Source organism: Diabrotica undecimpunctata, chromosome 3 (assembly GCF_040954645.1).
Source record: "Diabrotica undecimpunctata isolate CICGRU chromosome 3, icDiaUnde3, whole genome shotgun sequence".
NCBI lineage: Eukaryota > Metazoa > Arthropoda > Insecta > Coleoptera > Chrysomelidae > Diabrotica > Diabrotica undecimpunctata.
In genome coordinates this window covers 47,840,143-47,859,671 of record NC_092805.1, presented here as the reverse complement: position 1 = coordinate 47,859,671, position 19,529 = coordinate 47,840,143, and the positions used below count along the sequence as shown (strand labels likewise).

The 19,529-nt window shown below is 32.1% G+C and overlaps 1 protein-coding gene across 1 annotated transcript in view; it reads right to left on the bottom strand.

The window, feature by feature from the left end:
* Positions 1–19,529, bottom strand: part of btv (dynein cytoplasmic heavy chain beethoven) — a 344,345-nt gene that overhangs the window by 144,191 nt on the left and 180,625 nt on the right. The window contains exons 35-36 of the mRNA XM_072524490.1: positions 16,408–16,513; positions 16,216–16,353 (exon numbers count right to left, since the gene is read on the bottom strand). Of these exons, the coding sequence (XP_072380591.1) occupies positions 16,216–16,353; positions 16,408–16,513 (244 nt within the window). The remainder of the gene's footprint in view (positions 1–16,215; positions 16,354–16,407; positions 16,514–19,529) is intronic.

Sequence of the window (19,529 nt, the reverse complement as noted above, 5' to 3'; positions counted from 1 at the left end):
AGCTAATTATTGCTTGGCGCACCAAGACTTTAAATATCACAATAACTGGCTTCCAAAACGTGGGGCTTGAAAATATCGCAGCTTTACATTTGAAGGAAGGGAAAGAGATCTGGAATAAGTACAGGTGATCCAGAGATAAAAACATATAACATTGAGGGAATTTGAATTTGAAAGTATTTTGACAATTTTTCCAGGGAATATAAATTTGATTTATTGATTGATCGTAGTTAGTGGATATTTACTGCTATTGAATTATTTGATTTTATTTTCTTTACCAATCGTACATTTGATATTTATTTTGAATTATTTGAATTTTACTGATTGCATATTTGATATTTGTCGTGAAAATTTAATACATTTGGGGAGAAATATTGTCGTGTATTGAAACATATAGAGTGTTGTAAAATTTCACATTTGGCGGGGACAAAAACAATAACAAAAAGTAACAACATGTCTGTCACAAGGAGACAAAGTAAAATGCAGGAAAGGAAGGAGGATAACAGAGAAGATGAAACAATTTTGGAAGAAGTATCGGATAATGAAGGAAATGTGACAATAGTTGAGGAGAGAAAAGAACTATCAGGAATAGATAAAATATTACAACTAATGCAACTCCAGTCACAAAAAATGGATGAAACAAAACAAACAATGGAAGAAACATCACTAAAAATGGATAGAAATCAACAAGAAACAAAACAAACAATAGAACTAAATAACAGAAATATAGAGCAGCGTTTGGAAAACTATGAACAGGAAATTAAAGGATGTGTTGAGAGGATAAAGAAAGAACTGATACAACAAATAGAAGAGATTAATGAAATTAAAAATAATATGAAAGAACAAGAAATGAATATTAAAGATAATTTGGAGGGATTAGAAATAAAATTTGAAAATGCGCTACAAGAAGACAGGAAGGAAGTAGAAAGAAGATTAAAGCAAAATGAAAAACAAATGGCAGAAATTGAACTAAGAGGGGTAGAGAGAAAAGAAGTTATCATCCATGGAACAAGCGAGGCGAAAATACAATTTGGCGGGGATATTCGGAAAACACACCCAGTACCGTTTGTCAAAAATTTGAAAACCAAATTACAACATATTAGATATTCTGACGATTGCAAAGAAACAATTAGAAACCATTTGAAAGAAGGAGCAGCGTTATGGTATGAAAGCAAGGAAGATGAGTTTGAAAATTGGACAGATTTTGAAAATAAATTTCTCAACTATTTCTGGGGGAAAAATAAACAGAGAGAAATCAACCAAGAGCTACAGAATGGAAAATATCACGAAAAAATGGGAATATCTGAGGAAAGATATGCTTTGCAGATATATAACAACTCAAAATATCTAGAATACAAATATTCTACCGAACAGCTGGTAGAAATGATCAGCAGACATTTTGAGGAAACGTTGGAAGATCACGTGATTTTGAGAAACTATCAAGATATTGATAGTTTGTGCCAATTCCTTCAATTAAAAGAAGCGAAAAGAAAAGAAATGAGAAATAGAAGACAACATGACCAATATAATGGACCGGAAAGAAGGTATTCATCAAATTATGACCAGAGAAACCGACATCCCAGATCAACAAACGAATATAGGCCGAGAAATTACAATAATTACAATAGACAACAAAATTACGATAACAGGAATGACACACACCATAGAACATATGAAAATCACAACAGGAATAGAGATGCACAAAATCCTCCGAATAGGAATACTAACGAACAAAGGGACGATAAAAATAACCAGAGCTTCCAACAACAAAATAGAAGGGAGATGAATCATGTAGCAATAGGAAACGAAAGACAAATTTCTAATTCTAATCTAATATTTTTAGATGCATTTATAAAACATAAAGCGATTAAAATTGTGATTGATTCTGGCTCGGAGATATCGCTAATCAATAAAAAACTAGTAAAAGAATTAAATTTGGACAGATTTGTGTATAAGATTCCTAGGTTTGATTTAGTGGGTGCAAACAATAAAAATTTGACGACAGTAAACGAAGGTTTGGGAGTACAGATAAGAGTGGGAAACAAATTCCATATTATGAAATGTGTGGTGATTGAAGATTTAAATCATGATATGATAGCGGGAATTGATGAATTGAAAAAAAAAGATATCACCATAAATTTTTCGGAAAATAAACTGGAAATCAGAGCAGAACCAGACAACACAGGAGAAGAAAAGCAAACAGATAGGAAAACAAATTCTGGAAGGATCAATGCACAGGAAAAACGCAAAGAAATCGATATGACTGTAGAGGATAAACCGAAAGTACAAGAACAAGATCTAACAGAAGAGAAAAAGAGAAGGAAGAAAAAGAAGAAGAGTTCGAAAAGAAAGCAGGAAAATAAGATGGAGACCAGAGAAAAACAGGAAATCGAAGGTACAGAAGAATTGTTGGCAACCGACGATAAAACAGAATGGAAGCAGGAAGAAAAAGAAGGTATCATCAGAGAAATGAAAGGAATAGAAACATGGTGCTCGGAATACCAAAGGGAATTAGAGGATAAAAAGAAAACAGAAGAAAAAATGGCACTGATGGACGAGAATCCAGAATTTTGTGAAGAAGTATTATGGACAGTGAACACATGTGAACAAAAGGAGGATGAAAGAAAAATAAATTGTGGAGAAAACAGGGGAAAGAAAATAGAGAAGATTTTAGGAAACCATGGAGATCTTATTAATGAAGTAAACCGAGTGGCTAAAAAGTATGAACTTTCTTTTAAGGGAAAATACTTGGAAAAATGTAAAACGAAAATATATCCAATCCCGTATAAAGACAGGCAATATACGGGGTATTTTTAACATTCACGACATCTATCAATATCATGAATAGATTTTAATAACATAGTGAAATAATTTGATCCTAGAAAACTTTTGTCATTTTTAAAATTTAACAAAGAGTTTTCGGCAGATCAAATGGCGGGGATTTGTTATGATATGTAAAATCGAGAAAAATATTGGTTTGTTTAAAAATATTTCAAAGTTCAAAAACATTAAAATAATTCAGATAAGTAGGATAATATCCAACAAACATTTCAAAGAAGGAGAGTTATTAAATTCTTGGATTACCTGTACTAAACAAAATGTAAGCTTTGCATAAATTATTTCTTTGTTATACTTGAGTGACCCGCATAATTTTAAGTGAAATCCAAAGACAATTGAACCACATTAATGCAGTGATTAGAGACAAATAGAAGAGATTTTAGAAAGAGGTTTTTGTTAGTTTTAAGAATTATAGAAAATATTATTTGTAAATAAGTTTTAGGAAATTTTATAATTATAGGTAAAAATTTGTTTGTTATCGAAATGAAAAAATGGGGGAATTGTGACGAGTTTTGATTGGCGGAGATTGAAAAAGGTGGGATAAGTATGTAGGAAAAAGTTTAGCGAGATTGAGGAGAGAGAAAGGATAATCAGTCGGTTTTCCAAGTCTGTAAGACGAACAGTGATTGTTCTCTGACGGTTCCCGAGATGTAGCAAGCAGTAGTGTTGAATGTTAGTGAGTTTTTGTGGAGTTAGTGTATCTGACAGAAGCTGAAGCAGCAAAATATTGTAAGTCATATTTTCTACTTATATTCCAAGAGTCACTGTTCAGGCCAACGAGAGATTCAGTTTATCGTAAAGAGAAGATATTCCAAGAGTCATTTTTTCACTCGGGCCAACGAGAGATTCAGTTTATCGAGAGGAGAAAGGCTATCATAATTTGAATGATTTGTGCTTTTGAAGAAGATCATTAAGGACGATATACTTGCAACAATCTGTTGTACGATTGCTGATTACATAGGGAGCGGTTGAGAGGAGATAATATAGTCTACAAGGAACAAGGATTTGGACCACTCATCATCAGAGAGAGATATTTTTGTTTTCTGCAGTTTTTTCTTTTATTGATAACACAATTTTTACACTTAATTTAGAAAGGATATAAATATTTTGATTAGGAGAGTTAGAATAGTTTGGGATTTTGAGATTTCAATTAATATTGTTTGTACCATTAATTTTGATTGTTTACGTACGTAGAACAAATTTTGAGAATCATTATATGAGATTTGTTTATTGAAAACTTTTGAGTGTGAATTATTTCATTATTTTTATTTCAATATATAGTGTTAGATCATATGTGTTTTTTATTATTCCGGTATTCTTTGGACCTTACCTTTCACATGTAATAGCATAGATATTGAAGCACGAATTTAACCCTGAGATAAAAGAATTAAAAATTGTGATAGAGTCATAATCATATCATTTAAATAATTTTAATTAATCAAAAAAATTAATTAGCTAATTATTGCTTGGCGCACCAAGACTTTAAATATCACAATAATATATACATATATATATATATATATATATATATATATATATATATATATATATATATATATGTATATATATATATATATATATATATATATACATATATTATACACATTACAGTTGCCATTTAATAGATTAAATTTTTTGTTCTCTCTTATGTATATTTGGTCTCTCTCTGTTAGCAGAACAACTTCATACTGTTCTTTTTGCAAAAAAAATGCGTGTTATAGCAGATGAAAATTAATAAAAAGTTTATTGACGTTTTAATTTACACTTCGGAAATCGTTCTTAAAATACAAACATTAGTGATAAAAATAATAAAATAAGTTATCGGGAAGAACCGCGTTGAGAATTTAATACTCGACATTTCGGCACCCATTTTGGAGCCAATATTAAGAGGAATACGGTTCGGTTCCCTTCGAGTTCGGGGTCCCAATCTGCCTACTTCCCTCACTCGTGACGTACCAGTATCGTGTTCTCTAGAAATACAAGAACCGTCAAACGGCACGGATTTTTGGAAGGCCGTATATCTTTGGAATTTGGGAAGAGTTTTCTCTGGGTATAAGAGACATATTTATACCTCAGACATCAAAAAATCTCTTATATCCAGAGAAAAATCATCCCGAATTCCAAAGATATACGGACTTCCAACAATCCATAAGCACAATGTCCACCTAAAATCCAGCGTCAGTGTGTACAACTGGCCAACTCAGAAATTGGTAAAACATCAGAATGCACACATACATCAGAAAAGATACAGTAATTTTAATAATAATATGCTCCTTGTAAACAAATGCTTACCTATGTTAAGTAAATGTTAGTTACCTATGTATATGTAAACCTTAAATCTTCGTCGAACCAAACCTCTAGGCCTTTAATCTTTTTGTTAAAAATTAAATTATCATTGCCTAAGATAATTAAATTTATATAATTCTCTAAAATTGTTTTTCTATGGAGATTCCTCCCAAATATGATACCCTGAGTTTTCTATGTATTCAATTTTGAACAATGATTTTAAGAAAAAATCTGCAGATAAAAAAGTCATGATTTATTGAATTTACCGCTTTATCGTAGTCATCTGGATAAACTGACATTTAGTGTTGGGTATCGTCTGCGCAAGAATACTGTGAACAGGACAAAAATACAGAGGAAAAATGAGATGTGCATATAGAGAATAAAATTGGACCTAATATAGATCTTTGATGCAGACCAGTATTAAGATCTAGAAATAAAGAAATATTTTGATTAAGTTTTACTGCTTGACATCTATTAGAAACATTAGATCAACTGCTCTCGCTTCTAGACCAATATATTTTAAAATAGAGAATAACAAATTATGGTTTCAAATTGTATCAAAACCAAAGCTTTTAATTATTCTAGAAGAAGTAGAATTGATATTTTGTTTTCGTCATAAGCTCTAAAAATATCGTCTGTTATATTTTTATAAAGCAGAAAGATATCTGGACCTACAACCAGACTGCATTGTAAGAATCATGTTGTTATTCTTTAAATGCATTTTTAACTTAATATCGACCACCTTTTCCAAAAATTTAGATAATTTAGGCAATACACTTACTGGTCTTAACATTTACGGTTTCTATAACTTTAGTCTTCGGTTAAGGAATACCGTGTGCCCATTTCCATTTAGTGGAAAAAATTGAGTTTGTTGAGCAAAAGTCAATGATAATGTTAATTATATGATATAAGGTAGAATAAATGGAATACACAGTTGCAGCGTTAATTTTATTGCCATCATCACCAATAGCTTTACTTTTTATATTATGTTTAATACGTAACATAATAATTTTAGGTACTGGTTTAAAGGTAAGAAAAGAACTGAAGGAATACTTAAAGTAATTTTTATAAAATATTTGTTTATTAAAGTCTGCTATAACTTTAATCAAAAATTTGTTTATCTCATTTGCACTCCACACGTTTTTTATTTCGAAATTATTGTTGGTTTTGCAATTGTTTACCCAATATTTTAAGTTATTCCACATATCTTAAGAAGAATGAGCATGTATGTTTTTAAAATATGATTCCTTCTTTCTCACAGTCATAGTTGTTACTAAAGTACGTAATGCAACGGCTACCGTCTTGGCCTCTTATCCATAGTTCCGCTTTTTACCTAGTCGATAGCAATAAACTAAACTTGTTGGCAAGATAGGTATAATAAGTTTATTGTTAATTAGATTTGTAATATTATCGGGTAGATATTGTTTCTCTTTCTCATCAACGCTATTAATAATAAGGGATTTAACATGTTTGTCTTGTTTTAAATATTCAATGCTACTTTGGGTTTGAATAACAAGTTTTGGTACTTTATTTAATTCTTCCTTGACGAAGTTAATTATTTCTAACATATTTTTTTAATTTATTTATAAAATCTATTTGGGTAGAGCTTCGAGTTTATCAACACGTGCCCCAATACTTTTATAGACTATTTCAGGAGTATTTCTTGTTGATGGCATTTTCTTTATAACTATTCGCTCCGTGCGTAACTGACGCGACATCTACCGCATTCATCTGACAGTTTTGGACCTCCCAATTTGAGGTTAAACATATGTTAAATAGATACGAAATTGACGTATACTATAAATAACGAGAAGTATATTATTAATAATTTGTTTTTTAATTATATTTTTTCGGTTTATGTACAAAATAAATTTTGTACATAATGGGTTTCTAAAAACTCATCAACTTTATTTTTTCAACCCCAAACGGAAAAGAAAGGGAAAAATCTGGTACTGGCAAATCAAGTTTTTGCATGTGGAAGAGCATATAATTAAAAAAAATAATAGTAAAAATTATGATGTAAAAGCTAAAATCATCAGGCAGGCTGCAGTTAGCTTGAAGCCTTATGAAATATCATTTAAGGTAAATTATTTAAATTTTTCTTATTTCAATTGCATAAAAAGGAAATTATGTGATATTTACTTTTTCATATTAAGTAATAGCACAAATCCATCTTTTTCTTTTCTCTAATTTATATGTAATCTATGGAAACCTATAAAAATACACACATTTTTGATAAAATTTATGCGTAAAAAGATTGAAAAGTTCCAATTTTGTCATATTTCGCCGCTATGCATACTGTCATCGTTTCAAGGTACCCCTACCATGGTCACGCACGGAGCGAATACGTAACACTAAACTGATTAGTACTGAAAAACTATTGAAACGAATCAATTTACCGTAAATAATTTAGGTTTTCTCGGAGTTAGACTTAATCTTCTACCACTAACGTGTACTTTCTGGAACTGGAACTACTGACGTAATGCCATGTAGACCCTATGTAATTTCTATTTCGTATTGCCAATATTTTTTAAAAATATGACAATATAATATATGTTAAATATGGTAAATATGGTAGAATAATAGGCGCAGCAAACTGGCAACAGTTGGCAAAAGATAGAACTGATCGGCGTAATAGACTTGGGAAGGTCGAGGCTCTTTTATAGGGCTGTAGCACCAATGATGATGACGATGATGTTAATTTCTTTGATATATTTTACATTAATGTAGGTATGCATTTTTTTATAAGATTTTTTCAAATTGTTAGCTATTAAATATATTATAAATTACCTACATGTCAAAATATCCTAAATAATGAAACTGGTTACTAAAAATATAATTTTTTACTATTTAATATGAAATAACCAAACCATGTTTAATGGTTTGGCTATATAAAAAACTTCAACAGCCAAACTTTAGGAATTTTGGAATTCAGATAAAAAGTTACTTTGCCCATTATTTACAAACATTAGATCTACAGTAATGATATCTTACAGACATTACATTATTCTTAGTCTTCTTATCATTTTATCTTGGACAGAGCACACACCTTTTTCGTTTTTGGTTCATATCGGGATGCACGTTTTCAAAAATCATCGGTTTGTTCAGTATTCTACTTATGCTTATTCTCAATTCTCTTGGAAATCTTTGGCTGATAATTTTTCTATTTAAATGTCGTTCAACGAGATGTTAGGCAAGCAACTTCTGCAATATCGATGATGGAATAAGAAACTGCCATAGGCCAACGTCTAGTACGTCTACTTAAACTATAAATTGCACATTTTTTATTCAGGGCATCTATGCCCCATTTGGTTTCATTATAAAATACAGTTAGTTCAGATTTGCCAGTTTTAACATTAATCAGTTTATTGTTATTGATGCATCGTAGAAACCAAAAGTACAGCCTTGCTTTTATTTGGAACGTAAGACACAATTGAATTATGTTTTTATTAAAACCGTAGATACGACTTCCTACTTCTCTCGTCCGTTTAGGCAACAATTCAGTATGAATTTCTTTTTTGTTCTTCTTAAGCGTATCTACTTACTTTTATCCTCTTTGTCGTTAATACTCATTTGCAAGTTCAATAGAGGAGAACCAATTGTCTGCAGTTATATTTCTTTTGGCATTTCTAATAGGTTGAATAACTTTTACCACGGATTGGATTGGTATAGCCAAACGTCTTTCTTTATCTGGTAATAATTTCGCATTGCTGCCTTTGCCGGTATAAATATATCCATTAAAAAAATAATGAGTACGGGCATCAGTAAGAATCAAGGCCTTTAGACCATAGTTCTTAAGTTTATTTGGCATGTACAAATGTACATGCGAAACTTTACACGCGCTATAAAACCTATAAGCATCTCATCAATACAGTTTTAATGGCCCATATACTACTGCTTCGTACAATTATGTATAAATTTATTAAAAATACTTGATATTGCTGCAGCAGAATCATTTTCTTTTCTTTCCTCTCGGTCTTGGGGTTTGTCAAAAGATAGATAGCTTTTGCATTTGCATTTGCTGAAAATCATTAGCATTTTTTCCCGAGACATCACACAACGGAATATATTACGGCCACTGCTGTCTGTTGCGAAAAAACACTTAATGTCCTCGTTCTTTAATTTGAAAACAGAGCTGTAGTATAATAAGCCTAAAAAATATTTAAGTTCTTTAATATCAAAATCTTCCAGTTTCGCTTTAACCCGCTTATAGTTCCTACTTAACCCAGATAATCCTGACATAAGAAATAGTATTAAAACTGCAATTTTTTGTTATTAATATGTTTTATTTGGAACACTTGAATACATTACTGTAATAATATTGCAAAAAATCGCAATGTACACAAAAAAAAAAATTAGCGTCCTACATCTAGGACGTCAGGATCAAGCACTACTATTTGTGTGGTAACTCACAAAGCAGCGTACATGGATACCAACATCACATTTTTGACATCTTGTTGTTGTTTTTTTATGGCAGTAGCGACATCTAGTTTGTTTTTCTTGATCAATCACATAATGATGCATTCCATCGAAACGAGAATCGGCATTTTCTCTTCGACTTGGCCGTCCACAAGAAGATGAAGTCGCTTTTGTATAAAGCTAAAGAAGTGAAGTTGCAATGCGTCGTCGAAAAGCTAATTGATCCAAAGTGCCCTGATTGCTTCGATGTAGTTGCCAAGCATTCTGTATAGCCAAATCGATACAGTGAGTAAACAAACAAAAGTACCACTTTTTTCCTCTAATACCAGTTCTATATAAACTTACGTTTTGATCGCATCGATCTACGCCGCCCATATTTCGATTATATAATTTTACCATAAATGGTTGAGGAACAAGTATAGTTTTTTTTTCTTGTCGCGAATATCGCTTTACTTGATGAATAGGATTCGTACCAACTGCGTTCGAGCAGAGCGATACAACACTATTATCGTGCCAGCTAACAATTGTCAATTTCTTATTACCGTCAAACTTAGCATCGTACGAACCTCTTTTGACTTTTTGTAACTCCTTTGCCGATTTCAGCGGATTTTTTGGTATTCTGTTACTTCTTATGGTTCCTGATCCTCTGATATTTTTTTCTGTCAGCATTTCAAATAAAGGCATTGTACTAAAAAAATTATTAAAAAATAAATAAAATTTTTTCAGCTCCCACTTTGATCTAAGAATGTCAACATAACTGAGTACCACACCTACACCGACACCAAAATCCTTGTATTTAGGCGATACGTGTATTGATGCTCCCTGGTATGGCTCAAACCACGTTACGTACCCATTTTTGTTACATCCAACCCAAAGTTTATATCCCCATCTTATCGGTTTACCCTTTATAAACTGTTTACAGCCGTGACGCCCGAAATAAGGAACCATGGCTTCATCAACACTGTGGTTCTCTTCTAAAACTGCATGTTTTAAAAAATTTTGATTTAGTAACCTGAAGAGAGGTCTAACTTTACTGAATTTATCAGAATGATCCAAATTATTATTATCGGCTATATGCAGAACGCTCATTATAAAATCAAACCTATCCCTAGCAAGTGCCCCAGAAACTAAGGAATTACAGACGTCTCTATCCTTTTCCCAATACATCTTCTTCCTTGGGTATTGAGCATAACCACTAAGAATAAGAATTCCTACGAATGCTTTGATTTCTTCGATACATATAGGCTTATTTTTCTTAGTTTTCATACTTGCATATCTATTGGATTCGACAACCAGTAAATCAAAAATTTCTTCATCGAACAACTTCATGAACCAGTCTATGGGAGTATCTTCTGTATCAATATTGAGATCATTATCCTTTGACCAATCAAGTATTTCTGCTTCCTCTGAGGTGGTTGCTACTTCAGACCAGTGGTATTGCCGTGGAATTTTCAAAACTTTCTCAGATTTAACAGAATTTGATAATGGAATATCATCATCCGAGTATGAGTCAACCGAACGAGGTACATGGATTTCAGCTACTGTTCTCAACATATTTGAAGGCAAATTATCCGGAGACACGTTTTCTTCATCACCAGAATCCTCATCTGTTTCAGTGGCATCTTCCAGATGTAAGAGAACTATATTAGCTTGATAATGAGGAAATTCATCTTCTTCTAACATCTCCAAGGCCTCATGTAAAGAAAAACCCCTGAAACAATAAAAGCAGTATGTTCATAACACTATCAACAAATTCTTTTGGGCTAAATACTAAGTAAAATAAACAAAGAAATCCAATGATTACAATAATTACTCAAAATTATAATTTTCATGCCATAATAGTACATAATCCTGACATCCTACATGTAGGACGGTCAAATTTATCACCACCTGGCAGCCAACTGGCAAACATTTTGGATAAAATTATTTCACGATTTGGAAAAATGAATACGTATATACAAATAACATCATAAAAAAGTATATTTTATCAAAAGTTTAATATTCATTTCTTACCTTGCAAATCTGATTCCATGCTCAGCCATATTTTACGTTTTTTACAACCGCACCACAAGTAGACGTTTCAAGCGATAGGAACAAACTAAACAACAATGGGACGATTTGTCCTTGAGTAACATTTTGTGATAGACGGCGTTATCAAATTTAAACAGGGCCGTGTTCAAAAATTATTGAAATTAGCGTCCTACATATAGAACGTCAGGGTTATTAGGGTTAACTCAGATAATTTTCGATAAGTATGCATAAGAATTTCTGTTAGAGTGTCATAATCAATTAGACACTTCCACATTTATAAAGGAGATACACTTTTGCCCAACTGTTTAGCATCACTAAGAAGTCCTGGTAAATACAAAAATAAGTTATGTTTCTCTCCTTTCTTTCTCTGTACAAAAGGTTTTGACGATCACTTAAATCTATTTTTACCATAATAACTCCTTTTATTTTTAACTTCTTCACCACTTTTAGAATCGGAATTGCCAGACAAGTCACCACTAACTCCCTCACTATCATCTCCTAATACCGAATCTGTGTCATGCTCACTTTCAATGTCATTTTAAGAGCCACATGGTTATTTCATATCGCTAACCTCACTTTCTATCTCGTCATATTATGCTAACAGAGTTTCTTCATAGTTTTTATCACCGTAATGTACTCTTCTGAATTTTGGGGCTAAGTAGTTGATGGTGTACTGTTGATGTTTGACAATTGTTTAAAATATGTCCTAATTGCTTATATGTATAACATGTCAGATTTTATTAAGATATTAAAATTCTCTAACCGGCGTTTTCACAATTTATTTTAGTAGAATCTGAAATAGTGATATTATGTGGGCTGACAAATTCTTGTCTTCTAATTCTAAATATGTGGTTCTCTCGTAATGTAGCACCAATGTTTAACCTTCCAGCGGTCGCGGTCTTTGTACCAACAAGAATGATCGCGCGTATTTCCTAGATACGCTAAATGCTAATTAGTTATTTTTAGATGTAATTAATGCAATATTGTAATAATAATACAAAATATATTAGGTGGAAGATTGACACACTGTATTTTTTTAAAAATTTTTATTGAATTTCTTAAAAAACAACAACGGTGTCATAAATCTCAGATGTCTCCTAGATATTGCACATTACACATTATTGTATCGCAGTTTTGCAGTCTTGACAAATATGCATTGAATGTTCCCTACAAATAAATTTCTGACAAATTTCACAGCTGAAGCGCGTGATCGTTGAACGTTTATCATTTTGACAAGGCTTTTACATCTTCTTTTACTTGCTGTTGCATCCTCTACTGTGTCGATACCTAATTCTGCTTTTCTTTTTAAAATTTTTTCTTTGAGCTCATTTTGAAGGGAGTATTGTGTTCTTCGTTCGACGTGTCCTTTCACAAGAGCATTTGAAAGTAGTCGAAGGTATTTTCTTCTAAGTATTTTTTCGTTATTATTGGTGGAATAGATTATATAACTATTGATCGCGGCTACATCTAACATGGAAAAAAAATAGTACCATCGGCCATCTTCTGGTGTTCCTGGCAACATTGGTTGTAAGAAGCACAAAGTTTGTTTAATGTATCTACACCTTCCTTTGCCTTGTTATAGAATGATATAATCTCGGGTTTCTTTTGGTCACCTGTTTCTGCGTCGATTACTGCGTCATCATGTAGGTTTAATACTAATATTACGTTTTTATAGTGCTTAGGCACGTAAGAAACAAGAGTACTGTCCTTCCGAAACCCAAAAATACTGGTATTGGGCTCACGCTTTTTTGTAACTTTAAATTCATTGGCAATTTGGGCCTTATTTTTTTTTCATCGTTCCTACAAAGGCAATTTTTTTCTCATCAAGATCTTTTATCAAATCAAAATCAGAAAACCAGTTGTCAGTGTTCTCCCCGTATTAAATATAGGTGTTGCCAACATTTTTACCACGTCTCGTGGTTTGTTACTTATGTAGAATGGGCCATCTCGTTGAGTCCCTTTATAAATTTCCATGTTATAAGTGTAAAAGATGCGAGCGTCAACCATGGCATATATTTTGATCCCATATTTATTGGGTTTTTTGGGGATGTATTGAATAAAGGAGGATCTTCCACGAAATGCCTTTATTTTGTCGTCAATTGTAACGTTTTTCTCAAACAAGTAGCATTTTGGGCTATTAAACACAAACTCCTCGAAAATATCCCCTACTGGGGCCAAGCGATCCATTCTTTTACGTTCTACTCTCGTAGTTATGTCATCAAAACGTGATGCTCGCCAATGCATAAATGCCCGCCAAATAAAGCAAGCCCAAAAGGGCTGTTGTTTCTAGTTTGTCTGTATCCCTGGCATCTCTTGGACGACAATAATTAGATCTTACAGAACTTATTTGTGAAGTTCACGATGCTCTCAATCATAGGATCAGTTTATGAGGCACTTCCAAATATTAACGATGTCTGTGAGATTCTTAGCTAGTCCAACGACCCCGGAGAGGGGGAGAGAAAGAGACGGAGTAATATATTGCGAGGTGGTCGCTTACTTTTTTTGTTTGGATTTTTTTGCCAAATCCATGAGTCGAAAACTGTTCCATTTTTCTTTAGATGAGCTATATAAGCCTCATTGGAACTTTCAGCTGCGTCTTCGGCATTACTTCCATGAGTAAATTCGGACTCAGAATCGTCATCACGTTCTGAAACATGTTCCTCTTCGTCTGTATACGTATATCGTCATCCGACTCAGCAGACATCAAATTTGTAACAGGTTCTATATTAGTGGGATCATTGAGATTGACAATCTTCTTCTTATCCGTCATTTCTAAAATAAAATAAACAAAATAAAACTAACAACTACAAATGGTCGCGTGTATATGAGAGATACAGACCTCTTATATCAACGTAGAAAGTTTTTAACACAAAAACTGCATGAAATAGTAATATGTTATCAATATTACAATAGGAATAATGTAACTATAATAAAAAAACAGATGTTATAAAAACTTACCTAAAAAGTCGCGCGTATATCTGAAATACAAATGCAAAATTCTCAGCAACGTACTATTCCTTAAAAGTTTATTTGTGCACTGGAAGGTTGCTTTAGTAATGGAGTAGTAATAGCGAAAAGCATCCGATCGCAGCGCAGCGTAGGTAATAGATATTATACTAAATCAATTACCCGTGTATCTACCACATACGCGCGACCGCTGGATGGTTAAGAGAATTAAAAGGAAAACGAGGTTTAAGCCCATCTCTTTTAATTCCCAGACAATTACATCATGTGGGATTGTTTGACAGACGTTGTTGACACCCTAGTCTTGCTGCTGATGTTATCAGTCTTCTAGCTCATAAGATTTCTCCTTTTACTTTACATATTTATCCATAAATTCATCTACGGTGAGTTTACTATTTCGGTACATACATATTCTGTCATCGGATAAACAAGAAGAAAATAAAATATTTTTTTTATTAATAAAAATGGCTAATGGGAACAAATAATCCTGAAGAAGGGCGTTATCTATACCACTGAAAATAATCACTTGATCTTTAGTAGCAAACTTCTGCTCTAAGGCTGCTAACGTATAAGATTTGCTTTTTCAAGAGATATTCGATGTAATATCGGACGATATACCAAATAATTATTTTTCACAGTAGCAGAAAAATAGTACATCTCTGTCCCAGCCAAAAACAATACTGGTTGTTGTTTATTATTGATAAAATAAGTTATTTATGATAGATAAACCACTATTTAAAAAACTAATTAATCTAGTTTAGAATGCGATTTTAAGTTTAACTCATGAGGAGTATTTAAACTTACAGTCTTAAATAGTGTTGGTACACTGTAACTGTAATTTATAACTTTTAATATTTGCAATTAAACAAAAAAATATGAACCTCCAAGACAAACGTACTGTTTACAACTTTTGTCAGGATTTGAAGATTATTTTATACTAAACAGAAATAAAAAAAATAACTACTTCAAATACACGTTTCTGTTGATAACGAAAGCTTTTTACATACAAAATCCACAAGGAAAATAATTCCTGCAGCTGGCTGTATACCACGTATCACAAAAAAGAGGTTAATCTTTGTAAATGGGTATATTTTATAAAAACCCTTAAAAGGGCTACATCAAAAACACGAACATTTTCGGAACAACAGTTCCATCATTAGGTTAAAAATACAGGTTACCATGCCTGAGCCACCAAAATATTAGGGTAAAAACCCTTTAAAATATATAAAGTTACCAAAGATTGTACATGATGTTATAAATATTATTTGATGTTTAATATTTTAATTAAATTTTACTTCAGGTAACATACACCCATGCTTTAAGTGAGTTCCACTGTCCGGAGAGTAAACCTCTTCAAACGGACTTGAGTTACCAGCTTTTTTTTTTGTTTTTTTTCTTTTTACATACCTCAATTTAGTGATTTTACGTACTGAAAACGCCCACCGCTGCCGTACGGCAACGTTAAAATTTTCAAAATGGATCATACTAAGATTTTTTAGCTTAGCTTAGCTTATAAGTGATTTTTTTTAAATATACATAAACAAAAAACTTAATTAAAAAAAACTGTAATTCCAGCGATTCTTTGTTAATACAAATTGTAAAGATTTTAATTTAAGTCTTTTCGAAGTTTGTAAAAATATTGATTTTGCTGAATAAACCAATTAATTAAAAAAAACTTACCTGATTAAGAAATTCGACTAGTATATTCGTTCCCCACTTGTCAGCTTTCAGCAAATGTAAGTTTTTAAAATGTAAAATAATTTTTCCCTTTTTGGGCCTAAGTACTTTACCTTTGTGAGTGTTTACTTGAAGACAGTACTAAAAGTAAGAAATGTAAAAAGAAATAAATGTTTTCTATTAAAAATATGTTACCTCATACAATTTCGTAATAACAAAATTGGGCATTAAATTTCCACTGCAATTTATTGTCACAATTTCAGCATTGGACACTTCGTTATCCAACGCTTCTAGAAGCAAACTGAAAAGAAATATAAAATGAACCGAGTATAGAAAAATTTTAGTTTATGTATTATAACATGTTGTTTTGGTTTAGTAAATTTCTACTCCTGCAGACACTTGCTCATGTTTATTTAGCTGTTCCAGTAACCCCTTCAAAATTGCTATTAGTTCTAGCCCTGATCAATGTAACAAAATGAAAAAAATTATTTACCAAAGAATAGCAAACAAAAAAACATCGAAGAACTGCCGCTAAGAAAAAATGTCATGTGGCGTTAAAGAAAAGGATGATAGAAAAAGAACAAAAAACCACAAAACAATTTTAATCTATAACTGCGGTGAAAAAGAATAAAAAGCTTCAAAATAGAAATGGGTACAGTCGTTATCTTCTTTTCATCTCCCGGTTTATCTTTTCTCTTCTATTCTTTTCTAATTCCTTCCTCACCTCTACAGTTCTTTCTATTTCCATTTTATATCCTTCTATTATTTGGTCCAGCCACTTTTTTTTTTAGTATATCTCTTCTTGTTGTTGATTTTTCCATTTTTATTATTTATTTAAACTGATCAAGTTTGATCCATTCTTACAACGTGACCAAACAAATGCGTTTGTTTCTTTTTGATTTTTGCCAATATGAGTTGGTCTCACTGTTTCACTTAGTCTTGCCTGTCGTTTTCCTAATATGCTTCATTTGGTTAAGTATTCAGTTTTTACTAGCTTGAGTTGTTATTATTGGTATTATTTCAGTATTGTGAATGTTCTTTTTTACTTTTAATTCAATTTTTTATAAGTGGTCTTATGGGCGGATTTAATTGGTATTATTAGTTTTTCTAGTACTTGTATCTCCTCCCTTTACCCTATTATTACCGTAAATTTACAGTATTAAAAGCTGTTTTTAGATCTATAAAGGCCTTTGAAGGCCAAGCCTTACAATTTTCTTTCTATTATCATACTCACTACATAAATTATATCATTTGCTTGTATTGCTCGTCTGAATGCCATTTGTTTATCTTTTTGTGTATTTTTAATGTAATTTGTCAATCTGTTTTTTAAAATTTTTTTCCATAGTATAAAGTATACTTGTTCTTGCTCTATAATTTACACCTGGCGATTTTTTCAATTTTTTGGGATCATCTTTATTCCCCACGCTCCCTTTAGTATGGTCATTAACCATTATATTCCCTTCTTGCCTGGATATTTTATCATTTCTGGTGCTAAGTAGTTTTCATCGCAAGCTTTTCTTTAATTTTAATGGTATGTATTACTTCTTCTACTTCTTTTTATCCTCTTTTTAGATTGATGATCTAAAATATTCATATGAATATTTCGCTTGAATATATTCTGCTTTATTTTGTTTTTCGTAAAATTTTTTCTTGGGAGAATTCATTCCATATTTTTAGTACTTGCTCCCTTTTGACTTTAAGTTGGTTATAACTATCTCTCATTGATCTTTTATCTTTCTTGTTTTACCTCGATCTTTTAGAATATGGACTTTCAAAGAAACAAGAAGAAATCGTTGTGAACAGTAAAGTCATTAATAACTTGCCATGTGCGGACGACACAGTATTCCTAGCTTTTACTAAAGAAGATCTGCAAAATATTACTTGAAAGTATTGTTGAGAGCTGTAAGGAAGATGGTCTTGGTCTAAACATAGATAAATCGGAAATACTCGTAATTAGTAAACAACAGAATATAAAACCGTCCATATATGTTAATAGTACCAAACTTAAGCAAGTTAATCAAATTGTTTTCCTTGGATATAAGTTAAATTGTAACGCAGAGAGTCACTTTGAAATTAGATCCGGAATTAAGCAGGCCATTGCCGCTTGTAGAAGGTTGTCCAAGGTATTATGTAACAGATACCTAAAGTTGGTATTGTGGAGCCGCCTAATTAGCTGCTACGTGTTCTCGGCCGTACTTTACGGTGTCGAGTCTTGGACTGTGAATAAAAGTGATCTAAACCGCCTTGAGGCTTTCGAAATGTGATGCTATAGAAGAATTTTAAAAGTTTCTTGGATAGGGAAGATTTAAAACTTCCGAATATGAGGTCCGAAATATAGGTTGCTACAAAATAGTATTCAAGGAAAAATACCAGGCTAACATAGTCCAGGATGAAGAAAGACTTTATGTTTAAAAAACTTGCGAGATTGGTATGCTATTAATACAACCATACTATTTAGGGTGACAGGGAATAAAATTAAGCTAGCTATGATGGTAACCAACCTTCTAAAAGGACATGATACATGAACAAAAAGTTTTATCCAGAGTTTTCTGTTCTCCTATTTCCTTTCCAAATTCTTTCCAACTCTTCCTTTTGCTTTCTGTATTACCTGTTTCACTTTTGTTCTTCTAGTGTTATATTCTTTTTTGTCTCTTTCATCTACAGTCTGAATTAGTGTCTTTTCATGCTCAATTCTTTTTATAAACTTAACACTTAACGTTCTTCTTCAACCACTTCATTCTCTTGAGTTTTCAGTTTTACTTTTTACTTTCACAAATTTTCTCTGCATTTTCCTCAATTTTTACCATCTTTCTTGCAATATTTATCCGTCTTTGTGATTGTGAAGTAGTGCTAGATAGACTAAATGCTTAACAATGTGGCGTCCTAGCTAGTAAATATGTACAGGTCGTGGTAGACTCCCAATAGAATGAAGGGATGATTAAAAAAGTTACAACAATTTGGGGTTAGGGGGCACAAGGTCGAGAAAAGTGCATATAATTGAAGGTGATCTATATATAGCAGTGGACGCTACATGTGTGATGATGACTTATTTACCAGTCATTAAAGTCACTATTAAGCACATACAATGATCTCGAATACCAGATGTAAGAGTAACTTTGAACACAGTGAATATAGGAAATAATCACATCCTGCTTTTTGGTGCTCATGCGAATAAGCATGAAAAATAAAACAAGAAAATGGCAAATAAGCAAAAGATACCAAATAATAAATATTGAAAGTCTGTGACAGACAATAACCAAAAATGTATATGAGAATCGACCAACAGTCATAAGAGAAGCAAATAAAAAATAATATTT